At 57.0% G+C, this 27,072-nt stretch overlaps 1 protein-coding gene across 16 annotated transcripts in view; it reads left to right on the forward strand.

Moving 5' to 3' along the window:
• SRCIN1 (SRC kinase signaling inhibitor 1) overlaps positions 1 to 27,072 on the forward strand; it is a 73,223-nt gene that overhangs the window by 3,963 nt on the left and 42,188 nt on the right. For 10 of the 16 annotated variants that reach the window (XM_086357978.1, XM_086357981.1, XM_086357986.1 and 7 more), the window contains exons 2-4: positions 6,606 to 6,668; positions 22,318 to 22,619; positions 25,671 to 25,769. In XM_086357978.1, the coding sequence (XP_086214104.1) occupies positions 22,341 to 22,619; positions 25,671 to 25,769 (378 nt within the window). In that variant the 5' untranslated portion in view covers positions 6,606 to 6,668; positions 22,318 to 22,340. The remainder of the gene's footprint in view (positions 1 to 6,605; positions 6,669 to 22,317; positions 22,620 to 25,670; positions 25,770 to 27,072) is intronic. The other 6 variants (XM_086357987.1, XM_086357973.1, XM_086357974.1 and 3 more) reach the window with 2 other exon arrangements.

Genomic DNA, 27,072 nt, shown 5'->3' on the forward strand with positions numbered 1-27,072 from the left:
GCTGTGTTTGGAGTCCGAGGATCATCCGGAGTAGTGGGGCCAGGCTCTAGAAGGGAGGGGCTGCTCCATTGGAAGCGAGACAGTAGGCCCTTGAGGGGGCAGGCAGAGAGTTCAGGGATGGATCTGGAGCTTGCCATGAAAGCTTTGCTTTCGAGGAATCCCAAGCACTTATCTCCTCCAACCCCTGGCAAGGAGATCCCATTTCTTCCTTCGTTTGTGTCTTCAAGGTCCAGAGAGGGACAGAGACTGCCTCCGAGGCCCAGTGGGCCTGCATCTGGCTTCTGAGCCTGGCAGTCTGACCAAACAGCCCCTGACTAGGCACAGAGAGCCGAGGGTGAGACTCATGGCAGCCTCCCACTGGCCTCTGGGTTTGGTGGGATGTGGGGGACAGGTTGTGCCCCGCTAGGCCCTGGCTGCCTGTTGTGGGTGGGCTGGTGCAGGTGCAGGCTTCAATGAGCCACTCAGATGCTCTTTGAAGAATCCCTTGTTGGCTTCCTAGGGCCCATTCGAGCAAAGATAATAAAAATCTGGCCGTCAGCGGGTTTGAGGGCTGCATTTGCTTCCCCTTCTTTCATTCCCAGCTCTGAAAAGCGGAGATGAAGGCTTTGGATTTGGCTGGGAAGCTGCGCTTGCCTGCCCCGAGGGAGGGAGGGGAGGAGAGCGGAGGGAGGCAGAGAAGGGAGGACCGATTTCCTGGCAGCCGGGGGATTTGCTGGGGAGGTGGGCAGAGGGGCAGGGACGTGGTCCCAGACTCCCTCGGGCCTCGATGGGGCTCCCATGACCCTCAGCCTGGCTCCAGCCTTATCCTTCAGGTCTGGAGACTGGGAGCACCCCCTCAGCTCCACTGTTCCTACATTCACCGCTCTGCTCCTCAGGCTCTCCGCTTTCTTCCCCAGTCCCCTCCACCCCTCCATCTCTCCCACTCTGCCCTTCCTGGGCTCTCTCCTTTGTCTCCCTCACTCGACTCCTGAGTCTCCCTTTTTCTCCCCGTCTGCCCCCTCCGATCTGTCTGTCTGTCTTCTTTCCGTAGCATCTGTCCTGCTTTCTAGGACCGACTGGAAGGCTGAGAAGCCAAGTTGGTGGGGAGTGGGGGAAGGGAGCTGTAGCCACAGAAGGGATGGGCTTGAATGGACTATTATGGTCTGTCAGGTGTCATAGTTACCAGAGGCCAGGCGGAAGGGGGCTGCTGAGCACTTAGAGATGTGTGTGTGGTGAGGGCGCTGTCCCCCTCCCCGCACACAGCGGGCACCTTGCCCTGACATTGGGCTTTAGACACTCAACTTCTCCTGCCACCTACTGCCGTTTGGCTGACGGGAAATCAGTGCCTCGGCACCCTCTGGCCCCGTCACCCCTCTGGTCACCCACTGCCCCAGGCATCATTGCCACCCTGGCCCACGGTTCCCCCACACCCCCTACCCAGGCTCACATGGGGAAGGGAGGTGGCCAAGGGAACCCTGTACAGACCCTGAGACCCCTGCACCATCCTGTAAGCCCCCCAGATGGAAAACAAGACTGTCATGGAAAGAGCACTGGGCTGAGTAAAGAGACCTTCTTAGGATCCTTCGTTAGCGCCCAAATGTCCGCGTGACCTTGAGCAAGTCCCTTCCTGGCAAGGGCCTCTTTCCTCACCTGTGAAATAAGGGGGCGGGCTGGGTCCTCTCCAAGGTCTCTTCTGTCATTCCACTGATGTTGTGTCTCTCTTCTGGGTGATTTGCATATGCTTTGCATACATTAATGGTGCCTGCTCGAAGGGGGAGGGTGCCGCCCACAGGGACCAGAGTCCAACCCACCACTCAGATTCCCCTTGCCCATTGGCCCAGGCTGTCACTGCAGGAATCTCCCAGAGGGAAGGAAGCTGGTGGGGGGGGGGGGGTGTCTGAGAATTCCCTAGGGAGGTGGCTCCTGTGTTCCAGCCCTGGCTAGAGGCAGAATAGGGGGGTAGCCCTGGTGGAGGGGACCCCTGTCCTTGTCAGTCCTGCTCCAAAAAGTCCAAACAGGAAAGCCAAGTGGTGTGAATTCACTGCAGTTGCTTGTGGCTACCACTGGTTGTATGAAATCCCAGTGAGATGGGCAGAGGGGCTTGGAGGTCTGCGTCCTCTGTTCTCAGGGCCTAAGTACCCTCTACATGCCAGGAGCTTAGCTAAGTGTAAGAGTCCCTCTCTCTCTGGCTTCAGCTGCCTCCCGCAGCCCAGGACAGGTCCGGCCATCTTATGCCCCTACTCACTTCTGCTCAGGCACCTGGGCTCTAGGTATATGTGGGTAGGAACTTGGACCTGAGAGATGGTCACCGAGACCAGGATCATTGCATATCGGGCGCTGCCCGGTCAGCACACTGCCTGACCTCACGGGCCTCCTCCCCTGCCACCTGCTAGGTGCTGTGTTTGGTACAGGCCAGTGTCCTGCATCTCAACCCTCAACCTGCCTCAGTTTCTTTCACCCATACCCTCATAATGCCATCACATGGGGCAATACTGGGGTAAAGGTTGGCAGCCTCAGAAACCAATACTGGGGTTTCTGAAGACAGGAGCAAAAATCACCTCTCCACCGCCACAGAGGACGGACCAGAGGAAATGCAGCAAGAGGGATCCAGGTTAGATTTAGTCTCAGGGAGGAACTGGCCCAGCAGGCAAATTAGTTTCTGACTACAGAATTGTTGTGAAGCTTAAGTGAAACAACAGATGAAAATTTCCAGCACAGTGCCTGTCACATAAGAAACAATAAATGGTATGGGGAGGGGATGGCTGTCTCTGAACGCAGTGGAGACCCTCCCCTAACCCGAGGTGCAGGAGTTTGCAGGGAATGAGAAGCTGGAAGGACAATTCCAAGAAGAGCTGTTTCTCCCACATTCAAGCTGCCACCACAGCCCTCCTGCCCCTCGCACAGCGCACTGGGCTCAGGGCCCAGCTACCCTGGGACACTCTGCCCTCATCCTCTCTGCTGTAGGTGGGCAGACAGAGGGTTTGGAGGCTGGGAATCCTGTTCTTCTTCCCCTCCCCCTGTCTTTGCTCAGGACAGCTTGAGAAGAAACAGGCCCACGCTGCAGCAGGAGGAATCGAGGTTAGATGGGAAGGAAATCTCCCGGTGCATGAAGGGTGGCTGCTCTGAGGTGCTGCTTGTGCATCTTTCCCCTCAATGATAGGTGTATATGAATGCAAGTAGGCTAGTGTTGTAGCTAGGTGCAGCGGACTGGTTAATATGACCTTTGAGATGACCTTTGGGCTATTGTCAGGAGCTTGGTAGGTCCAGTTTAATCTCATGTGGCTGTGGTGGTTGGTAGAGTGCAGGGGGCCATGATGGAGAGGGGTTCAGAGCTGCTGGGGAGGAGAAGGGACAGGGGAGTCAGTCTTTGATCCCCCAGGGCAGAGAGGTCAAGTGCACGGTAAAGAGCAAGCATTGGATGGTGCCAGCTCGCCTGCCTCCCTACTGCCGTGTGACATTGGGCAAGTTAGTTGCCTCCTCTGGTCTTCAGTGTCCCTGGTGTGAGAAAGAGGACAGAACTAGAAAATCTAAGATCCCTTCAAGCTGTCACAGGTTCTACCCATCTCCTCTCTCCTGAGATAATACAGGCCTTGCCATACAGAGAGTGGGAAAAATACTTCCCAGCTCCAGATAAACCAGGAAAAATGGAGATTTGGCCCAAGAGAACACTGGTGCTTTCGTGTGCCTGCACATGTCTTACAAACAGTCCCTCCTGCTCCAAAGGCACACCTTGTCTAAATCTGTCCAATGGGCCCAGAGGATGGGTAAGGGAGAGGCTACAGGATTCAGCTAAGTCCATTTTCCTTCCACCCCAGAAAGGCTTTGCCACACTCCATTCCACCCAGAGACTATACTCCAGTCCATATTTTCTTCTGCGGAGGCACTTCCAGCTGGTGGCTCATCTCCCCCACAACCTTTTCCTGGTTCCTGGTAGCCTCAGCCACCTGGCCCAGTCGCTTGCATATCCTGGAGTGGAGTAGCGTTAAGATTGGGAAGGAGCTGGGTTTTTCACATGCCTGCCTGCCACACCTTGGCAAACATCATCATCCCAGCACCCTGACCTCTTTTCCACCCTGGCCACAGAGCATGCCGGAGACCTCAGACCCAGGGGCCCACATCGGAAGCGGGGGGTGCCCAGAGCCAGAGACCCCCATGTGGCAGCCCTAGCTGGAGATGTTTGTGCAAAGCCTAGGAGGCAGAGAGGGTGTGTGTCCTGCCTTCTTCCACCCCAGGGCGACTGATAATTGCAGGCACAGCAGGCATCTGTGGCGTTACCCCAGGCCCAGCATCTGCCTCATTGGGGAAAAATTAACGATCCCAGTTCACTGGGAAGGCATGCCACGGCTCACTGAAGCTCTTGCAGATACATCCGGGCCTCTCTGCCTCCTCTCCTGGGCTGTCCCCATGCCAGTCCAGCCCCTCCCCGTGGTCAGGCTGGCCTGAATGAGTCCCTATTCTTGCCTCAGCCCCCTTCTGAGTTGGAAACTGGAACTCTGAGGAAAAGCCAGGGCTACCAGGACTGACAGTGACTCTCGCTTTGCTGCCCCTGACTTTTTAGACTCTCCCTAGTCTGCATGCTCAGGAGGATTTCTGGATGTTAAAAGAAGAGACCTTTGAGGGGCTTCCTGGAGCTTCTTCCATCATGGCGACTGGAAAGTAGGAAAGGGCTCCTGGAAAGCCAGAAGTCATTAAATGATGAAGCTTGGGAGATCCTGAACCCACTTCTGAACCCAACAGCTCATCCCCTTCCCCTGATCCCTGGTCCATCTGCAGCTGAAGGTTGGAGTTATCTGCCTCCCATTCCTAGAATGAGGCAGAAAGGGATGGAAACAAAGCCTTCTCTTCCCCTACTGTCCATGAAAGATAGTTTATATTGGAGCATGGGATGGAAGGAAGTTAGACTTTAGGCAGAACTTCCCAGATGGCACTGAATGGGAGACAGACAAATCCTAGGGGAGGATGGATGGGAAGCAGTTCAGATCTACAGTCAAGAGCTCAGGCTCTGGATTCAGACAGATCTGGGCTGGCATTCCAACCCTGACACTCACTGTGTGTCTTGGGGCAAGTCACCTCACCTCTCTGAAGTTCAGTTTCCCCATCTGTAAATTGGGGCTGATCACGGTGGTTTCCTCACAGGGTGGGTACCAGGATTAAATGAGGTAATTTAGGCGGAGTTCCTGGCACATTGTGAACTTTCAGTAAATAGTAATCTTTGTCCTCCTCCTCCTTACTGTCCAACTGAGAGTGAAAAATGGGTGGCTGTTCCCCCAGGAAGAAGGGGCATATATGAGAAAGTCTCTTTAGTCTTACTTAAAACCCAGATTCTCACCTCAGCCTGTTTGGGGTTGGGCCCCTGGAGCTGCCACTTAAGGCTAGTGGTGAGGAGGGAGCTAGGGCTCTTGAGACTTCGTGCCCCCAACTGGTGCCCCTCTGTGCCCCACCCCTAACCCCACTGCCTGTCCAGGAAGCCCTCTGGGGTTAGATATGTTAGTGAACATTTTTGATTTCTTCACCCAGTCAAGGTCCCAACATCTGGGTACAACAGTTGCTTCTCCCCAGGGTGCCTGCATCTTGGGTAATCAGTGGGAAAATTGGAACCATGAGATTGGCAGGGGGCTCTGAGGATGCTTGCAGCCAGACGTGATGTGGGTGTGGATGGGTCTGCACCAGCCCAGTGAGAACTGGGCCCAAGAGGATGCCCAGGCCACAGTGTCTCCAGGCAGGCAGGTCGCAGTGCTGCGCACCCCCAGATGCAAGGCAGAAGACGGGCAGCGCAGCCTGGGGGGCGGCAGTACAGTTAGAAGGGCTTCCTGAGAGTGCGAGAGCGCGAGGGAGGCAGCGGGATGCATAGCTGAGAGGGGCCCTGCTCTGGCAGGCTGAGGATTGGGCGAGCGTGGAAGCAGGAGCTGGCCACAGGGCTTTGGGCGACATGGGCAGGGGTGCCATTTTCCGACATGGTCCCCATCACAGCGAGTGTGCGTGTGCGCTTGTCGGGTGTGACGAACCGCTGCTTCCTCTGTTGCAGACAGAGGAGGGGGCCCTCCTCAAGGTTAGGGGATGAGTGGAGCCGATGGGGGTCTCTTGGGCTGGGAGGGGGTTTCAGCAGAGCAATGAAGGGAGGCCCTCGGACTCTGAACCCACCAACCTTCCCGAATGGGGTGACCTTGGCTGGGGGAGGCAGATGGGCCCTCCAAGGTGCTCTCATCTGGGGTCTTGTGTGGGCCCCCAGTAAAGTGGCTGTCCCTATTTCTGGGAGGAGAACCAGGCCTGGCTTGTTGGCTGTCTGTCCTGGGGACCCCACTCTGAGGAACCCCATGTTTTTTGTGTTGTCCTGCTGTCTGTCTCCTGTCTGTCTCCCACCAATGTTTCTGTCCCTTCAGCCCCGGCTCTTGGCCCAGCACCCCATCTCTGTCCTGCCTGCCCCCCAGCCCTCAGGGACCCCCAAAGGGGCAGCTCCGAAGGCTCTTCCTTGCTCTGTCCCAGTCCCCGCCTGCCCCCCTGGCCAAGGCCCCTGCCCGGCCGGCCCATCCCAATGTGGGAGCCCCGCCCCGCCCCATCCGTTCTCCAGCTCCTGTCCTCCGGCTCTGGGCCTTCGTTCACACTCTCCTTTCCTGTCCCTCGCCCAGGGCTCCAGCGTGCAGCGGGAGGGAAGGCTCCAGGACTCTGCTCCCTCTGTTTAAAGTCTCCAGGTTGGTAAGCCAGGAGGGGGGCCTCTCCCTACCATCCTGCCTCCCACCGCTCCCTGGCAAAATGGGGGAGGGGGCTATCCCTGGTGGGCCCAGGCCTTTGCTTGGGGAGAGGGCAGCAGAGACTTGACTCTGGGGAGGGCACCTTGCCTGGCAGAGAATGTGTCCGTGTGTGCACGTGTGTGCATGTGAGTTAGTATGTGCGAGCAAACACGTGTGCATGTATATGTGTGTGCTGGCTGCAAAGCTCTGTGTAGTGGGGGCTGGGAAGGGGGAGGAGGAGGAACCCTCTGTCAAGGGAACTGGAGACCTGGGGGGAGGGGTCAGGAGCAAGGGGCCTTTTTTATGGGGGAGAGCCCATGTTCCAGCATCAGCCAGTGGAGGGGGATCAGAGAAGATGGGACCATGTCGACCTCAGTACAGCTTTGTTGCGTTTATAGGTACTTGTAAATCTGTGATTTCATTTCATTTATTTAATCGTTTATTCATTTATCCATCCATTCCTTCTTTCAATACGGACTTATTGAACCCCTTCTCTGTGCCAGGCACTGGGCTAGGCTCAGAGGCCAACAGTGACAAGACAGCGAAGGTTCTTCTGTTGCTTAAGTGGTGTGGGGATACGGGTTAAGGGGTTGGCAGAGTTCACTGGCTGTGGGGCCTGAGGCTGTGGCCTGGCCAGCTGACTCCAAAGGGCAGTGACCCACAGTCCACCGATGCCCATCCGCCCCTGCTCCCCCTGCTGGCGGCTGCTCCTCACTGCATGTCTCTGTTGAGCATCCCAATGGCACTCCTCTCATAGCGTGTTCCTGCCAAGCAGGCAGTGACTGGACGTCCCAATCCATGCAACCTGGGGACTGTGAGCAGCATTGTTGGGCCAGAGCAGAGGCCACTTTAGAGGGCCTCTGGGAGCCCACCTCCACTTCTGTGCCCGGGACCAGCAGCCTAGGGCACTGGACTTGAGAGTCAGCCTGATCTGGGTTCAAATGCTCACTTAAGCCATGTCTGAGCTGCTGGCCTTGGACAAGCCACTTTCCCTCTCTGAGCCTCATTGTCTTTGCCTATAAAATGGCAGGCTTGTTGAGAAGAGTATAGGAAAAGCAGCAGCCGGACCAGAGCCTGGCCCGTAGCAGGGGCTGCCCCATTGTGGTTCCCTTTCTGCACCTCCCCCAGCCCCTCCCTGGGGTGGGGCAGCTCCAGCCGGGTACTGTCTGAGTGCTGCCCCTGTCTCACCTTGAAGAGGGGTTGCAGAGTCCCTGTCTTGGCTGTTTGCAGGCTCCGTGTCCCCCAGCCCTTCTCCACTCTCTGAAGGATGCTTCGGCCCCAGTCCGGGCGGGCAGATGGGGCAGGCAGCCCTCCTTGCCACTGTGGCTGCCGCCGCCTTGATGGCTTTTTAATAACTTTGCTCGGAGACAATCTGCAGAGCCTCGTTTGTCTGCCTCTTAATTAAAATTACCGTTTTCCTAAAAGAGCAACGATGCTGCTCCCCTCCCTCCCCTATCAGTGGCTGCTGCCAGGAGAAGGCAGAAGTGACTTGAAATTGCTGCCTTTCCCCTCGGCCCCTGTCCTGGTCACACAAGCCACCACCCACCCTGCCCCACTTCTCGACACAAACAGGTGGGCCAAGGCTGAGTGTCAGGAACTAGGAAAGGAGGAAAGAGTGAATGTCTTCCTCTTTCACTTACCCTCTTCCAGAATACTCCCAGAGACAGGGAGCTCAGTCCCTCCCAAGACTTACTTTCTACATCTGTAAAGAACCAGAGCAACCCCTGTCCGGCTGTACCACCCAGAGTGGAATAACATGTGGGGAGGGGGGTTTAAAATGTGCTGTGAAGGGTTATTAGATTGTTTGTGGTGGGGCAGGCGTCATCTGGGGCCAGAGGCCTCCCTGGAAGTGGGCCCTGTGGGGTCAGCTCCTCTGCCTACTCTAGTTAGAAGGTACATCCACATTCCCTCCGTGATTCAGCGAGAGCAAGGGAGTGCAGGGCTGGAAAGGTATGGGGGGTTCGTTTAGTCGTTACTGAGTTTGGGGGGGAAAGTGTTCCTGGTAATAATAAAAATACAAATGACTAATATTCACTGAATTTTGCTCAAAACTGTGTGAGCCATATGCTGGATCAAGCCCTGTACCTGTGTCCCTTCATTTCACCCTCATAGCTGTCACATGAGCTCCATGCTGTAATCTCTATTTCACAAAGGTGGTGACAGACCAGAGAGCTTAAGTAACACGCCCAAGGTCACACAGATGACCCACCGTGGTAACTGCAGCCCTACTCCCCCTCCTGCCGTTGTACCTCCCACCTGAAGTCTTCCTGAAGTCTAGCCTCTGTCCCTCATGCTGCATGTAGAGGGCTGTGCCTTTGCTTCACTCTCTGCACCCCTGCAAGCACGGTTCCCTGTGATTCAAGCCACTGGAATCCGCTTCCCTCCCCCTACCGCATTCCTGGGTCCACCCCTGGGGGAGTCTCAGGGCAGGGGGGCTTCCTGACCCTGAAGTCAGGGGTCAGAAGTGGATTGGAGGTTAGAGAATTCTCATGTGCATACCTCCTTTCGGTTCTAGCCAGAGTCCTTTTCCACTCTGGTGAGGGTGGGCTGCGTGGGGCCAGGGAAGAGACCCAGTGATGAGGCTGGGGCGGCAGATGCTGCTCGTGAGGTGAGGGGCCGTGGTCGTACGTCATAGCTCCACCAGCAGGACCCACCTGGGAAACGGTCTGGAGGAGCGGGAGGCGCTGCAGCCAGGCGGAAATCCAGCACTAGGAAGGACCCCTTGAGATGCCTCTGTTTCCATCAGCTCCCAGTGGGCCTCGCCTTTCCCTCTGTGACCCTCTGCTCCTGCGCCTCCTCTTCCAGGAAGGCCCTGCCTTTGTCACCTCCCACCTCTGCTCCTCCCTGAAGTGTCCCTCCCTGACCACCTCCAGGCTTGCCCCTCTGAGCACTACAAGATGTTTGGTGCCTTAAATGTAATGAGCTTTCTGTTTCTGGAGGTATCCAAGTCCCGGCTGGGTGGCGTTCCTGGAATAGGGAGGACTTGCAGTTTGGTGTTGGCCCTCTGAGTTCACATTCGCTCCTGGGGCAGCAAACCCAGTTCTTTCAGGGGCCGGAAATGAGTGAAGCCGTGGATGAGGACCATAGAGAAGCGTGCTTATGTTCCTTAAAGGCATTAAAAATCAAAGAAACAAAACAAAACACTACCAGCCAAACAAAATGCCTACACCCCAGGGTGGCCAGGACCCAGGCCTAGACCCAGTGTGGTCTTTGCTAAACTGCAATTCACTTACCTTGGCATCTTCATGTTGCCCAGCGCACAGTAGGTGTGTACGCATTGTTTGTTGAGTGAATACATGATCACCTGTGCGTCAGCCACTGTGCTAGATACTCTGTATGTTTATTTCTTCCGCTCTGCTCAAGGTGGGCATTGTTTTCCCCGTTAGAGAAACTGATCTCCAGTGAAGTAAAATAACTTGTTCAATGTCACACTTAAGGGAAGGGGCATTTTTTGATTTGAACCTTGGCGTGCTGTGTCCTTCCTCGACACACCTGTGTGTGACCCAGAGCACATGCATTCCATACCTAACCTGGCTAACAGGGAGCTCTGGAGTGGCTAGTGGCCACCTGGTTGACATGCGCTGCACACCTGTGGGGAGGTAGGGTTGAAGGAAGTGAGGGCTGCAGAGGCGAGGAGGGAGCAGATACCCCTCACCCCAGTAAACCCTTCCTCCCTCAGCTTCCGGTCCCAGCCCAGCAGCCTGGGGATGGTGGCGTGGTGACAGGTGCCGAGCTGCAGAGATGACAGTACTGCTGATTCCCCCATAATTACTGTCTGATGAGATGCCAGAATTAGCCACCGTGCAAGCATGGCATGCAGATACGGGGCAGAGTGCTGGGAAGCAGCAGGGGCTGAGGGAGCCTCTCCTTCCAATCCAGGGCCCTCTGGCAGTAGGGCAGAGTCTGGGGAGGAGGAAGTAGGTTAACAAGAAGGAAGCACTGTGTGGTTAACATGCTTCAGATGTTATCGTGTGGGCTGTGGTTTTCCAGTCCTCAGAGTGGTTGGACACACCCCTGTAATGCCTGGCTGCTGGATAGGGTATCAAGGGCCTCAGGCCACTAACCAGAGAATTATGGGCAGAGCAGGCTGCCCACTCAAACTCCTGGGCAAAGGCTTTGGTGTTTGGAGCTGGGATATGCCTGGCTGGGCTGACAGGGCCATAGTTGCTAGGAAGAGGCTAAGACCCTGAGCAGACTCCTGGAACCACATTGGTGAGGCCAGGCATCAGAAGGCAGAGGGAAGTGCCTCGATGGAGCCGGCAGGTTGAACTCACTTTGCCAGGAATCATTCATCCCTGGCAGGAAGAGTCAAGTTGGCCCTGAGGCTCGAGGTCAGGGGAGGCCTGAAAGTTAGGAGCAGGGGATAAGGAAGGTCCTCTTGGTCCCAGAGCAGGGCTGTGTCTGCCCTGGCATTGATTCTCCTGGCACACAGGCTGGGGGCAGGAGGAGGGCCGGTGAGTGCAGACACAGTGGGGTCACCTGGGCTGCTCAGACCTCGTCTGGACAATTGGAGCCGTTCTGAAGGCCACCAGCTAACAGGAGTGGTGACAACATGAGGCTGACCCAGCAGACGGCAGTGCAGGTAGCCCAGGGCTGAAGCCAGCCCACAGATGGAGGGACTTGAGGTGTCAGGCTGAGGGAGAAGATTTGGGTTCAGGAGCCTTCATTCTGGCCCCAAGGGAGAAGTCATGACCCACCCCCGGTCCCTCTGAGGGCCGTGGGCACAGACTCTGGCTCACTTTAAGGAAGGAGGGGTCCCACAAGGTATCTGGTGCCTTAGACATAATGAGGTCTCTGTTTCTGGAGGTATCCAAGTCCCGGCTGGATTGCATTCCTGAAATATGGAGGACTTGCAGTTTGGTGTTGGCACAGCCTGTGGCAGGGGCTGGGGGGGTGTGTCTGCACCAAATTGAGGTATGGGGGAGGGCTGTGGAAAAGTGGAACCTCCTTCCCATCCTGGGCTTCAGGGGCCCTGGGGCTGTCCTGCTCCTGCCCCTCATCCTCTTTCAGCCCTGTCCTGGGGAAGGGTTCATGCTCTTCTGCTGTGTGGTCTCCCCAGAAAGGATGGTGTTGAGGGTCTCTGTGCTTCACTAGGGAGGGTGCTGTTCGAGTCCTCCTTCTTAGGAAGCTAGACAGACTGAGGGGATATAAGGAGTTCTGGCCCAGGGGCTGAGACGAAGACTCAGGGATGAATCAGCAGGGCATCGAGGAGGGAAGGGGGATCCCAGCTGAGAACCCCACTGTCAAGACCAGGGCTTCTCCATTTACCAGCTCTGACCGTGGGCAAGTCACCCCTTCCTGAGTCTCTGCTTTCTCGTCTGTAAAATCGGGGAGAGCAACCTCACAAGGTGTGTCTGAGCACTGAATGAAGAGTGGCTATCAGAGCCCCTTGGGGACCGCCCTGAGTGTATGCTGGTGGGAGGCTGGGTATCAGGAGTGCTGTCTTTCACGGTTGGTCCGTTTCCCCCAGAGCACCCAGCAAGCCTGGTGCCGAGTTCACATCTCGTCACTCCACACGGATGGGTGGATTTAACTGAGATGGGAGGTTGGAGTTTTCGAGTCTTTTGCAGATGGAAGGCGAGACCGTGCATTTCTTCCCTGCCTTCCAGCTCACGCGCCACCTTCCCAGATGCTGCTCTGGTGGACGGTTCAGTCTAGACACCAGGGAGAACTGAAAGATGCCCCTGGAATCTGAGCAGGCCTCCAGGTCAGTGAGGACCCAGCAGGCAGGCAGGAAACCCTGAGTCTCCTCCTGCCTTCTCAGGCTCCGCCTCTTCCATCCTCCAGAGTCTTTCCGGTACTAACCTCAGCGTCCCTGGGGAGGGAACCTGATGGGATGCACACTTGCTGTTTGTTCTCAGTGGGCCTTCAGGGCAGCAGAGTAACTACCTTGTGAGGTGAGGGCTGAAACTCGCAGTCCTGTCCTTCGCCCTCCGGCAGCAGGTGGAAGTGGGTCCAAGGCCCGCCAGCTCCTTGCAGGAGGCTGAGAACCTGTAGAGGGAGACAGGGCTGGGCATGCCAGGTCTGGAAGCGGCCTCTTGGTCCTTGGCATTGCCTGGCTGGGTAAACACTGGTGAGAGTGGAGTGGCTTTTATGTCAAGACGAAATGTAAACGCTTTCAGAGACCCTGAACTTGGCAATGCAAGAGAAGGGCCATGGAAATCGCGTCTCTGGGAAAGGGTAGCTGGATTCAGGATGGCAAATGGGGTTCCCAGTGTCTCTCAGTCCAAACTGGAGATGCCTCAGACTAACACCCGAGGGAGCTCCCACGTGCAGTGAATCTGTCAGGGGATGATAAATGTACACGATGTGTGTGCAGGCACCGTGCCCTGTCTGCCTGCATGGCATCCAAGATGGCACAGTGGTGGGTCAGGGTGGCGGCTCTGTGGTGACCCAGTCCTGGCTGGGCCCAGGTGTGCCCTTCTGTGTGTGGATGCCTGTGGTGGGTGCAGGGGAGCCCCTGGTGACTGGGCACGTGTCTGTGAGCCTGTGCTGGGCATGTCGGCCTGCACCACGGGGCACAGGCGTTGACAAGTGGAAGCGCGGCCTGTGGTTGGAGACTGCAGACACCAGGACCCCGTTGTCCTGGTGGCTGAGGGAGCTGTCTGGATGCTGGGGTGTGGGGTTGGGAACAGCTCCCCGAGAGAACCTGACCCCACAAATGGCGATGTCTCAGAGGAGGATGTGGAAGGATCCAGCCGGGCTGGGGCTCCTGTCCAACATTTGTGAGACCCTCGAGGAAGCCTGGGTGTTGATGACACTTCCCTCTGGGGAGCTGCGGTGTATGGTGGGGCTTCCACTCCCTTGCCTCCAACAGATTGGGGTCCCTCTTCCTGGGAACAGGATGCCTCCCTCTGGGCTTGCTTTCAGCCCGAGGCAGCTTCAGGGCTGTGGTAAAAGTCCCCTCACCCACACCCGCTGCCCAGGCCTTAGCACCCTGAGGTTCGAGTTCCCCTGCAGGGGATGGAGGGTGCTCTGGCAGCCTCCCCAGAGCAGTGGCAGAGCTGGAGCACAGGCGTCTGCTTTCCCGCCTCCCCCCACCTCCCTCCCTTCCTCCCTGCCTGTGTTCCTCTCCGCTGCCTCTCCAAGGAGATGTGGGGCTGACAGGACACCTTCCCTGGGCGCGTGATGGTGGTGGAGACGCCAGGCAGGAGTTAGCTTGTTAGCGCGGGCTGTGTGCGCACACGCCAGGGCTGTTCCCAGCTTCTCCAGCGAGGGCTTCAGACTAGGGGTGACGTGCTCCCCTCTGCATCCCCGCCCCCACCCTTCCTGGGGAAACCAATTAGCCAGATCTTCATCAGCTAAAAATGCAACCCCCTACCATCCTGGTTGTGATAATGACTGTGGAGTGAAAGGAAATCACGGGATCGGGCAGATCAGGAAGGGCCTGTCCCCCACCCACACCCTGGCCGATGCCTTTGTGCAGTGTACAACCTGCACACCCGTCTGAGTGTTAACAGTTTTTTAAAAAAACAAAAACAAATGAAATGACTGAGGCTCCAAGAGGCTACTAACATTCTGAAGGTTACACAGCCAGACAGTGGCAGAGCTGGTTTGAACAGAGCTCTTTCTCCTCCAAGTCGAGGGATTTTTGGTCATGCCATAGCTTCACCTGCAGTGGGGGAGGGTTGCACATGTGAAATTCTGAGCAGGAGGCTGGCTTGTCAGCTCTTTCGCCAGGAGGGGGTCTTGTCTGAGGAGTATGATTCAGGTGCCACATGGGGACCCTGGTTTCTGTGCAGTGAGCAGCTGCTGGGCTGGGATGGGCACCTGAGGGGTGGCTGGACTGTGCCCCATGGCCTTTCTCTCTCTGGGGCCTGGGGTGCCATGGCGTTTTCCTCCTTGCTGCTGATTTCTCCCAAGGAGCTTGTTAGTCTTGCCCTCCTGGGGTCTGGGGCCTGGAGAAGGGATCCCCTGGCCATTGCTTTCTGGGAAGTGGCAGAGAGGGGTGGGAAAGTCCTTGTCCCTGGGGGCCAGGATGCTCAGGTTCCATTCCTGCTCTGCTTCCAGCTCCTGTGTGACTCAGGTTCATTCTTGGTGCCTCGGTTTCCTTCCCCGTGAGAGGCATTTGGCTGGAGTGAAGGCAGGCGCAGGCAGGGCTTAGCTGAACAGTCTGGAGACATCACTCTGCTTTGCTAAGAGAGAAGAGCCGTCACCTCGCCAGGGAGAGGGCTGTCCTACGGTTGTGGGGAGTCATGGAGAGAGGGCAGCAGGTCGAAGGGGACAAGGACTCCACGGCCACGCAGAGCCAGGGCACTGGCAGAGACGGCACTGAGGCCAAGTCTGGCATCTTTGACTGTCCCCAGGCCCCCCCCACTCCTAAGGTGGCCTGTGAGTCTCTTCACCCCACCTAATTCTGTCCTGTAAGACCACCCAGTCTGGGTAGGGGAGGGGGTGCCTCTGCCTTCAAGGAGGCCCCAGTCTAAGGGGGAGACGAGGGCCTTGCCCTGAGGGAGCTTCTAATCCAAAGAGGTAAATGGGGGCCCTATCTAGTGCCCCCAAAGAGGAGGCCCAGGTCTTGGCCAGTCTAAGGGGAGACAAAGCTCTGTCCTAGGCGAGCTCCTAGTCTGATGGGGGAGACAGGGGCCCTGCTCTGGGGTGTCCCCAGTCTAAGAGGGGGACACAAAGGCTCTCAGTCTGAGGGAGGAGGCATGGGCCCTGCCCTGCGATGTGCCCAGTTGGAGGGAAGAAGCCCTGCCCTGCGGCGGTCCTGGTCTGAGCAAGCGGACAGGGTCACAGGACAGAGTCGGCCTGTGGAAGGGTGGGAGGGAAGAGTTGGCTCAGGGAGCCTCTGGCTGGGGCAGTGCCCACCCCACCCCCAGGGAGTCCGACACCCTCCTTCTCTCAGATGCCCTCTCCCTGGGGAAAGTTCCAGAAGCCCTGCTGGGAGCAGCCGAGACCCAGGCAGGTGAGCTCTCCCTCCCCCAGGCCTGACAGGTCCTTTAATTAGATTCCGACTCGTTTACCAACTAAGTGGCCTTCGGTGGGTTTTAAATCTGTGCAAATTGGTTCGTGTTTTTCTGCCTGCATGAAGCTGTGACTGACGGTGCCCTACACCCGCCCCTGCCTCCTGGCTCCCTCCCGGGCAGACTCTGTGGTCCCACCCCGCTACCCCCTAGAGTCTAGATGCCCAGCTTCCCTCGGGGCTGGGGAGCGGGAGAGCAGGGTTCCCTGAGCAAGGGGTTAAAATAGTCCAGGGGGTTCACAGTCCTCTTCCTCCTCTCCCCCCAGCCCGGGGAAGGGAGTCCACATAGTTAACTCACTCAGCCTCCCCTGTCCTTGGTTTCCCTGCTGTACTGCCCAGAGAATCGACCCAACCTAGGCCCTTCTCCACGGTGGATCTGTAGGTCAGTGCTGGGGGGTGGGGAGGGGGCATCCGTGTCTCCAGCCAAGGACCATCCTGCCTCTGATACCCTCTCGCCTTGCACCCGTCCCCCAGCACTGCCCTGCCTTGGGGAATTGGTCCATCATGGGGATGGTCTCCACCTGGCCTCTTCCCACTTCTGTGTCTTCCTTCCCAACACCTCAGGAACAAGGGAACTGCCTTCCCTGGGGGCCCAGCGATGACAGCTTGCCTGGCCTTGCCCCCGTGCTCCCGGGTCCCAGGGAGTCACCTTTATTGTCTGACCATTGCCCGCATGCTCTTAAGCCCTCTCCCTTTCCTCCCAGGCCTCTCTGCCATGGGATCCCCTCCCTCTTCTTCTTTGTCATCCCTCCTGGCCCAGGCAGAGTCTCCTGAGGAGGCCTGACCTTCAGGGGAGTGGGGCTGGGTTGGTGGGGAATGGGGGAACACGGCGGGGGCAGGTGTGAGGGTTCATGCCAGGAGCTGGACGTGAAGCCCTGTCCTTAATCCTCTCCCCCTGATGCCTGTTCCTCCCTCCGCCCGCCCCCACCTCCGAGGCTCTGGTTGGAGTGACAGGGAGACTCAACAGGGTGCTGGGCATTAGCAATTTGGGGGGATATTACACAGGAATGTTTACAGAAAGGCAATTGCCCGGAAAATGACTTTGGTTGCTGTGGTATGGGGCGGAAAAGATGGTTTTAGAAAACAGACACAGATGGGCTTCTGCTCCAAGGACCCACAGACAGACAGCTGACTGAGGGCCGTGGGCACACAGGGGGCCAGAGCCAGGGGCGCCTGGAGACTGAGGGGTCAGCTTCTTCACCAAGGAAGGGGTGGGAAGGGATGATCCCTTCACCTCACCCAGGTTCTTGAAGCCTCTGCCAAGCTTGACCTTTGTCCTTTGTCCTCTGGCCTCTGACCTCCCAGCACAGTGCGCTTCCTGACTGCGCAGCCAGCCACTCAGCAGGATGGAATTGTCAGGCACAATCGATGGTGGCAGTTGCCTCAGGGCTCCTCCTGGGTGACTTGGGCTCCTCTTGCTTTGGCTGAAGATGGTGGGACTTGTGCTGCACGTATTCAAGTGTGTGTGTGTACGCGGACGGGGCACTTTGGGGTCTGAGCCAGGCCTTCCACCTTTCTGGCAATCTCCATGCACCACCCCCACCCCCTTCCCCACTGCTTGCCCTGCCTGGCGACCTCACTGGGATCTAGTCCCAGGCCCTCTGGACTCCCTGAGCTGGTGCCCAGGCCACAGTTGGGGTCACGCTTGTGAGACCTCAGGTCCCCACGGGAGGGGACTTGTCCAGCCCTCCCAATCTCTGGGGAGAAGGACCCAGAGACCTAAACTCTGGTCCTCCCAGCAGGGGCCCCAGTGAGACCCTTCTCTTTTCTGTAGCTCCTGGCTTTGTTCTTCCCTCTATTTCCTCCCCTTCCTCTTTCTTCTTCCCTCTCCCTCCCCCCTCCCCTTCTCCACACTCTCTTCCTCTGAAGATGATGTCATGTGTAAATGTTGCCCAGTGGCAGCCAGAGGACAGAGCGATGGTGACATCTGGGGTAAAGATGCAAGGTGGGGAGGGGCTGGATGGCTTATGAGACAGTGTCACTGAAACCTTGGGATCTTAATTCTCATCATGAGTTACAGTGATCTCATGTGAAAGAATGCAGTGAGGATAAAAATAAATTGGGCTCATAAATAAACGTGGAATTTGGAATTGGTGGAGCAAATAACAATGTCGCTCTCTTCCCAAGCACCTGCGCCTTTATCCGCAGCTGGCCACTGGGGGGCGCCCACTGCTCCCTGGTCATCCCAGCCTCCAGACAGGTTCACTTCCCCATTGCCCAGGCAGGGAAGGCAGAGCTAAGGGAGGCGACAGCACCCCCCTTCTCCACTTTCCCTTTCCCCTCATACTGAGCTGGATTCCACTAGCCCTGGGCATCTCTCCTGTAGCTTGAATCTCTGACTCAAAAATTATAGCTGGCCTTGCGTACTGAGGATCCTTGGAGAGATGGCAAGACCTCCAACTTATCTCTCTGACTCCCCCAACCCCCATGCTTCAGGGGCTGTCTGTCCCAAGGCCCCTTCCAGCAGTGTACCCCAGCTCTGCTTCCCCATCCAGGGTCACCCACTTTTCTCCTGCATCCCCTGTCTCTCCACCCTGCCCCAGTAGAATCCAGTCTGCTTACCGCCTTCAGGCCTCCCTGTCCCATCTGCCTCCCCAGGTCCCCCCACCCACAAGACCCTTGCCCAGATAGATCCTTCAGCAGCCTCAGCCGGTGAACAGAAGCATCGATCTGCTCAGGGCCGCTGCTACCCAGAGCCACTGCTTGCTAGATTGGAATTGATCTCCTTGGCTTTTCACCGAGCTGCTCTGTCTGGGGAGGGTCAGGGCCACTTGAGGCCTTGGTGGTGGCTGGAGCAGGCCCAGGGCAATGGGAAGGCTGCCCTGCTGTCCCACAGCCCACATGCCAGGAATGTCTTTCGTTCAAAATGTGCTTTCTCCTCATCGTCTTGCCAGCTTCTCACCCACTGCCCAGGAGGGGGGTTTAGAGATGTTGTCCCCATTTTACAGACCAGTACCCTCAGGCTCTGAGAGAGAAGAGGCTTTTAGAATGGAGAACTAAAAGAATGGCTAACCTGGGACCCCTCAGAGGAAGAGCTGACTCTAAACCCAGGAGGTCTCTGGTCTGGGCTTTTGTTCTCCCAGTGTTCGACCTCGGGCGCCCGGGGCTGGCTCAGATAAATTCTTGCCTGAGCCCTCCGTGCCCCCAAGGGCCTCTTTATCCCCAGGCAACAGAATGGTGCCCCAACCAAGAATCCCAGGCCAGTTGTCTTAGTCTACTGGGGCCCCACAGAGCGGAGAGAACTCTGCGCAGAGCAGGGAGCTAGGACTCCTGGGTCAGCAGGTACCTCAGCTCTTTCCCTGAGTTTCTTTGTTAAAAAAAGCCAAGAATCTTGCAGGTTCTTAGTTTTCAAAAGAGCCTAAAGATTTCAAATCAAAGCCCCACCTCCCCTCAGAGACAGCCCATTGTCTCTCCTACTTCCTCCTCTCTCCCTGCCACCCTCTAGAATCCAGGTCCTGCCTCACCCATGGCCCTGCGTGCACCTGCCGGTGTTCGGGCACTTGAGGCTGAGCCCTGTGGTGGAGGAGGCAGGGAGGAGTTGGTCCTTGCTCCACTGTCTCTGGGCCTGCTCAGCGGCCTCCTCCCTACCCCAGTGCCATCCACTCCTGTGAGGATTACGGGGCTGTAGTCATCAATAGGGCTGTGGGCACACGTTCACTGTCTGGAGCCTCTGCCTCCCTGCTGCCTGCTCTGGCAGCCTGGACCCCTCCCTGCCAGCCCCACCTCGGCCCCTTTAATCGACCTGGGAGAGCCTGGGTGACCCTGGACCTCCCCACCCTCCCTGCTTCTCTCAGGCTTGGCATACCGCCTGCCCTACCCCCAGGAGCCAGGGAAGGACACTGGCATAGAAGCCAGGGAAGGATGCTGGCACAGCTCCTCAGGAGCTGGCACAGAGGGTGCAGGTGGGCATGAGGAGCTCTTCTGAGTCCAGGGGCGTGGAAGGGCAGGAGAGCAGATGAGAACTGACCTTTCCCAGTGCACCTAGGTATCCAGAGCCCTAGGCGGCACGGCGAGCCTGGCTGGCTGGCACAGGCAGGGGGTGGGGGGCGCCCTCTGGCTCAGGCACGCTCAAGCTGGGCTTGAAAGCTGGGCTTCCAGCAATGAGGCTGTGGGCAGAGTCCACCCCACACTGGGCAAAGGAAGATAACAAAGTATACAGGGTGCTCCACCATGGTGGGTCTCTTCCAGCTCAGTTGTGTCCCATGAGGTAGTGATCCTCCAGCTGATGGTGAGGGTGAGTGGAAGACAGAGTTTAAGGGTCATGGGAGGCAACCCCCTGACTCCAGTTGGGGCTATTTTTCCAGCACCCAGAGCAGCCCCCCATCCCGGCCATCCTTCTTCTGGATAATTTTCAGGTCACTTCTTTTCAGCCATATTCACTGGCCACCATGGGTTGCCACTAGCTCCTCAAGAGCAAGGGCTGGGTCCCCATCAAGATGGCCCTGGGGCTCCCAGCCTCAGTCAGGTGCCAGCTTCAGGAATTTCTTCACTACCAGGGAACCTTCATACTGTATTAATGCAAACTCAATTTGTTCTTTGTTAACTCACTTTGAACTTAATGCATTCACTTAAAAGGAAATCTTAGCTCACTGCCATCCCAAGGAATGATACCCATGAAATCAGGAGTTGGGCCTTCTTGTTTTTTCTTTTTTAATCCTTGAAAATAACAGTATAACTATTAAGCTCTGAAACAGCATTCCTCCCATAGTCATCTCTTGAGTGGACCTCACTTTGGGGAGCACAACCGAGGGACAGACGTCCTGGGGGAGGGAGGGACCCCAGACCCAGCGCCAGGGTAGGGAGACAGCAGATAAACAAGGAGTGTCAATGGTATCATTGTCCCATCAGCAAACAGTTGTCATCTGGCCAGGAAGGCGTGGTGAGAAGGGGTGAGGTGACTCTAATAAACATTGGAGCCAAATCTGGCCTCTACCACTTACTGCAGCTTTGGGCATGTCACTGCCCTTCATTGACCTCAATAGTCCCATCTCTGAAATGGGATTACGGTAATACCCCCACAGCGGTGCAGCGAGGTGTGAAGGCCATGATAAGTGACCGGTCAGACCCTTGGAAACTTCAGAGCTCTGGGTCTATGGGGGCCATTCTTCCCTTGGTTTTGGTGGGAGGTGCTGGGTCGACTGGGACTACTGGAGATGTACATGCCTCGGCCACATCCAGGGAGGAGTGTATGTGTGTGTTGGGCGAGGAGTGGCTTTCTCTGGAATATGGCTGAATGTCCTCTTGCCTCCTGCGGTGGACAGGAGGGGCCTGAGGAACAGTGGATGTGTGGAGGGAGGGGGCCAAGAGAAGTTGCACTGGAGGGAACCTGGTCGCGTCCCAGAATCCTCAGCGCCCCCCACTTGTGCCCACTTCGGCTTCTGTGAGTTAGCCCCTGTGTTGGGCTGCCTGTGTCTGCTATGGTGCTTGATGCTTCCTGACCGAGGCTACCCTGAGGGTTTCACCTTTGAGACTAGTGGATTGTGAGGCTGGGGGTATGCCGGGGAAAACCGTATTTGTCTGCTAAGTGGGTGATTTCTGGAAACGAGGGAGGGCAAATGCGTGTTATGACCAGGAATATGGCTCAAGTAAGCCCCAGCAGGTCCTCCCATCCCTGGTGTGGGTGACACCTTGGAACCATCGTCCCTGCTGGGCTATGGGAAGGTCAGCATGGAGGCTGGAGGGTGCGAGACCACAGAACTGGGCCTGCGGAGGCCAGGGGAGGACTCAGGGCTGGTGGGCAAGTAGGGACAGGCTTCAGAGTTCTGCATGGAGACCTCAACCCCCGGCCTTCTCTTTCTTTCGCTTCTGTACTGTCCTTTGTCCCCTGTGCGTCCCTTATAGGTCTTGAACTTGTGTGTGTTGGGAGGGAGACTGAAGGAAGGGCGGGGAGGGGAGGGTCCCAGCGGGGAAAGCTTGAGCTGTTCTGTCTGCTTTCTTTGAGTTTGTCCCCAGTCCATCTCTCACTGTCTTCTCTGTGCCCAGCCTCTCCTGTCTGTCTGTCTGTCTGTCTCGGGGTGGGCGGGGAAGGGGGTCCCCAGCCCCAGACCCTGGACCTGCATCTTCTTGGAAGTGTGATTTTTGCCCTCACTCCCCCTGCCCCATTGTTCCCTCATCCTGGCCCTTTTCCAAGCCAACCCCCAGCCTAAAGACACGTGTGTCCTAGACATGCTAGTCTGAGGGAGGAGGTTGGCCTCCACCCCACTCCCAGGAGGATGCTCTTGAAAGAAAGACAATACAGGCTCCTTTCCACAGTTTGCAGGAAGCATCTGAAAGGAACCCTGCTTCCCTCCCCTGTTCACCCCAGCTTAAGGAAGGAGGAAGGGGATGTGTGGCTGGAGAGGTGCCCAGGACCCCTGCTCCCAACCCCTCCTTGGCTCCTAAGGCCAGCCCCTAACCCGCATCATTATCCTCCAAACCCTGTAAAGAGCAGGAAGCTGGACACTGCCTTTGCCCTCCAGCCTTCTTGGAGCCCCCGTTCTGCCTTTTCTGTTCCTAGTGCCTGTCGGGCAGCCCCTGCTTCACCCCAGGTGCCTCTTGCCGCCCCCCTTAGGTCAGCCCCTCCTCGCAGTGACCCCAGTGGGGGATGGGCAGTCCCAGGACGAGCACGCACCGTGACCCCGCCGAACCCCCTCTCCCCCCTCGCAGATCCAGAGCGGAGCAGCCCCCCCATGCTGTCTGCAGACGATGCCGAGTACCCGCGGGAGTACCGGACCCTGGGGGGCGGGGGCGGCGGGGGCAGCGGGGGCCGGCGCTTCTCCAACGTGGGGCTGGTGCACACGTCCGAGCGGCGGCACACGGTGATCGCCGCCCAGAGCCTGGAGGCGCTCAGCGGGCTCCAGAAGGCTGATGCCGACCGCAAGCGCGATGCCTTCATGGATCACCTGAAGAGCAAGTACCCGCAGCATGCCCTAGCCCTTCGGGGTCAGCAAGACAGGATGCGGGAGCAGGTGAGTGGGGCCGGCCGCGGGCTGGGGAGGGGGTCTGCCTTGTGCGGTCCTGCCGCCAGGCTCATCCTGATTCTGAGACGCCTCTGGGGCAGAGGGAGGGACGCCGAAATCTGCTGGTTGGCTCTTGGGAGCCTGAGGAGGAAAGGGATGGGGGCTCAGGGCCCAGACCTCTGCCTGCAGTCTTGGAATTTGGAGCATGGGACTGGGCAGAGAAAGCCCAGCCTCCAACTGGGGCTGGTAGGCTGAGCAGAGGAAGGCTGTCTGGGAGGTCAAGAGAGTGGTGGGGAGGAAGAGGGGACAGCCTCCAGGACTGACTGTTCTGAGCCTGAGGGTCCATCTGGCGCTGCAGTACCTTGGGGTGGGCACCTCTGTGATATGGCTCCTAAGGGAAGGTCAGACCTTGGGAGGAGTTTCAGAAGGCTGGGTGGGCTGTGCCCCAACAGAGCCCAGAATTCCTGGTGCCTTTCCCTCCTCCCCCATTCTTCACCCTGTTCCTTCCTCCAAGACTTGCTGTGTGAGTTTGAGCTAGAGGACTCCCCACTCTGTGCCTTGTTTCTCTCCTGTCATCAGTAAGTCTTAGAGGGGAGTCAGGACTCCAGCTTCCCTGGTCCAGGACTTGCCTCCTTCTATATGAGGTGTGATGCTTCCTTTGTAAAGCTCTCCCAGATCCTTGGTTTCTGGATGCATCTCTGCATCCGAGTAAAGCCTTCTTGTCTGCAAGTAAGGCCTGTCTTGTCTTGGCCTTCTACTTACAGTCCCACATCAGTGTGGGGCCTCGACAGCTGCTTCATGCTGGTTGTTGAGACTCAGCTGGGAAAAGGAGTGGAGGGGAGGGGAGTTGTTCCCATCAGCACACCAGCATCCTTTCAGTCAGGCCTTGGGGTGTCAGTCTCTGCTCCCACAGCCGACTAGCTCTGTCCCCCTTTCCAAGTACTGCTGGGCGTGGCTGGGTAGGAGGAAGACTGTGCCCACCTCCATCTTCACTGCAGGGAACAAGGATACATTGGAGCATATCTGGTACTTTATCTGCCTCTCATATCACCTCCAGTTCTGTCCAGCCGTTATCTTTTTCCATCTCCAGAGCCCTCCCGGGAACAGAGTTACAACTGGGATAAGGGAAAGTTGCAGATGAAGGAGATCAGGCCTTCCCCCTCAGGGGTCCCTCGCAGCGGATTCCTTCTGTTGCTCTGGCTTAGGAGGAGGGGGCAGGGCCCTTTGTGATCTAGATGGGGTGAAACTTAAATATAGGGAGCACAGTCAGTCAGAAGAGGGTTTGGAGGAAGGGAGATCAGGTGGACAGCCCTGGTCAGGGAAGGCTTCGTGAAGGAAGAGGTACTTAAACTAGGCTTAGAAGGATGGAAAGGGTCTGAATGGTCATGGGGGAAGAGAACAGTTTTAGGAGGTAGGAAGATGGGAGGTGAGTATAGATCTGAGTTGCTTTGGGGACTGGCATAGAGGTCCAACAGGCTGATGCAGAAAGCTCAGGGTGGGAAGCCGTGGGAGGTGTGGGGGCCAGATGGTGGAGACTAGGAGGGCCATGGTTGTTTTTAGATGGTGAATAGGAGGGGGAGTGGCTGGAGGCAGGGCAGGAAAGGAGGAAGAGAGTGTATTAGGGAGGATGAAGGGAAAGGGATGGGGTGGGGGTGGGGTGGAAGGAAGATGAGCAACGCTTGTTTGCTGTCTGGACCCAGAAGGCAAAGACAGAAAAACCTGGGTGACAGGGAGATGTTGGTGGTGCTTAGAGGGAAATAAGATGGTTGGGAGGGAAACATTTGGGAGGATGAGGGACTGGAAGAGGGGAGATGAGTTAGAGGGGGCATAGAGGTGTTTCACAGGGACGTCTGTTAGGCACTGAATATACAACTCAAGACTCTAGAAAAGGGGTTGAGGTGGGCCGAAATGGAAGTGGGACCTGGGGTAAGTGTAGTCACCAAGGCAGAATGGAGTCTGAGAAGAGAGGGCCCAGGATGGATGGGGAGAAGGGACCAGGAATGTCCTATATCCCCGAGGAAGGGGAGGAAGGCCCAGCAGGAGGGCCCCCTGCACTTCTGAAGTCTGGAAACAGCCATTGGGACCAGCCAGGATCTCTGGATCCATAGGGTATAGAGAACTCCTTTCTCGAGCTATGATGATGTAACGGCTAGTGTCAGGGGTTGGAGGTGGTGAGGAAACAGGATCCTGGGCTGCAGACCTGTCTGGGGAGGTCTGGCCAGAAAAAAACATGGAGACAGACTGGATGGCAGCCTCAAGGGGCAGCAGGCCTGGGAGAGAGGATGTGGGCATGTCTAAGGGCCTCCTATGTGCCTGGCACAGTCACTGGCACAGGGCAGGCACTCAGTAAATACTTAGTAAATGAATCGAAGCACAGCCGCCCGCAGATTCATGCCTTTGTTCCCTCACTCTTTCATTCCCTGCCATGCGCGCAAGTGGGTAGGACCTACAGATGTTTCACTTGTATCTAGGGCTCAGTGCCTAAGCCTAGCTGGGGCTCTGTACATGTTTGTGGGGTGACCGAGTGAGAGGTGGATGACTTTGAGGATGCTGAGGGGGAAGAGGGCCTGGAGGAACCAGGAAGGGATGGGTTTCCAGTCTCCCGTGTGGTGTGGGAGAAGAAAGCAGCCTCCCTGAGAGGGCAGGGAGGAAAGCCGTGCTGCAGGGCCAGAGGTACACTGGGGTGAGGCCCCTTCTTCCCATATCTGGCTTCAGCCAGGAGGGAGTGAAGAGCTGGAAGAGGGAAGAGGTGAGGGGCAGCTCCCTTGCAGAATGTCCAGAGAGGCAGTGAAGAATTGATGAACAGGACTTCAGGAGTATCTGCTGGGGAAGGCTTTGACCTGGGCTCAGAGAGCCCCCAGCCTGACTGGAGAGAAAGCCCCGGAAACAGATGGAGGGGATGTAGACTTGGTAAGGGACTAGCCAGCGTCACAGGGTCTCTCTGCAGTGTGAGCTCAGTGCCAAACCTGCCCCAGGAACTCCCCTCCCCGCCCCATCACAGTCCCCCAGCGGCTCCTGCCCGCTCCCCCTAATGGGGTGTCCCCCCCTTCGCACACACAGGTTGGCGGCTGGACCGTGGACCCCGTGTGCCTCCTCAGCTCCCTCTGCTCCCACCTCCATGGCGACTCCGCCCCCTCCGGGGCTGGCCAGCCGGCCCAGGTGAGTCACCCGCCTCCTCCCACCCCCCAAACCCACGGCAGACTTGGGCTTTGGGGAGATTTTTTTCGAAAGGGGAGATCCAGGATTTTAATTTTGCACCCCTTTCTCTTATGTGGAGCCCGCATTTTCAGAAGACTCCAATGCCCTGTACTCTCCCTTGATAGTCTAATTCCTACCGTTCCCTCCCCAAAGAAAAAGGGAAAGTGTTAGTTGCTCAGTTGTGTGTGATTCTTTGCGACCCCATGGACTGTAGCCCACCAGGCTTCTCTGTCCGTGGAATTTTCCAGGCAAGAGTACTGGAGTGGGTTGCCATTTCCTTCTCCAATTACCTCCCCGAACCTGTGCCAAAGCTTGGCTCTGGGGAAGGAATTTTTTTGAAGGGGAATAGGTTAAAAAAAAATTTTTTTTTTAAATTCTTCTCTCTTTTAAACAGAAGTATATCTCTCCTACCCTCCCCCACTGGTTTTCAGGAATCTCTTTTGCCCAATTCCCACCCCCACTGCAGACCATCTCATTTCGCTATCCCCACCCACCCTCCATCTCTGAGTAGACCCAGCCTTTCCCTGATGTCTCATCAGCAGGAAGTCCTTCATGATGTCTCTCTCCCACCCTTCTTGCTATGTCCGATGCTTAATTTCAAAATTTGAAGACAACCTTGGCATCTAGCCACTTGTTCTGAACTGATTGCCTGGTTCTTCATCAAGCCTCAGTTTCCCCGATGGGAAGATGGACAGGGACACCCTGAGACAGTATCTTAAGGGCTCGGCCTCGCAGCTCAGCCCTGGACATTTCTGTGGGAGAAAAACAGGCATCTGAAACCCCAGAGGGGAGGAGGGACCAGAGAGTCAGAGTTGCAACAGGCCAGGGGCAGCCCTGAGGAGGCCTTGACTTGAGGGTGGCAGAGGAGGTACTGTGGCAGAGAATCTAAGAGGGAACCGTTTCTCTTCTTTGTGCATCCTGCTTCCTTCCCCTTGGAGAAGGACAGGAAGTCGAATTTTTCAATGAGAATGAGGAGAAGGAAAAATGTGACAGCCTAGGAAACGGCTCCAGAGCAGGGACTCTTAGCTGTGTGTAACTCAAGTCTAGCATGAGATTGGCATGCTTGGCATCATTCACAGGGCACCCAGCTCATTGCCCTTCCCAGCTCTTGGCCCAGTATTGACTGAACTTAGGGACCAGAGATGTGTCTGCCCCCAAGGCTACACAGCAAGTGGAATGGGCTCATCTAGAGTGGTCACATGTGCGATGGAGGTCAGACTGGGACAGGGATGGGGATGAGGTGTGAGCCCCAAATGGAGCAGAT

The sequence above is a fragment of the Bos grunniens genome, chromosome 19, assembly GCF_055505025.1.
Source record: "Bos grunniens cultivar Pamir isolate PY7600 chromosome 19, Bosgru_T2T1.0, whole genome shotgun sequence".
NCBI lineage: Eukaryota > Metazoa > Chordata > Mammalia > Artiodactyla > Bovidae > Bos > Bos grunniens.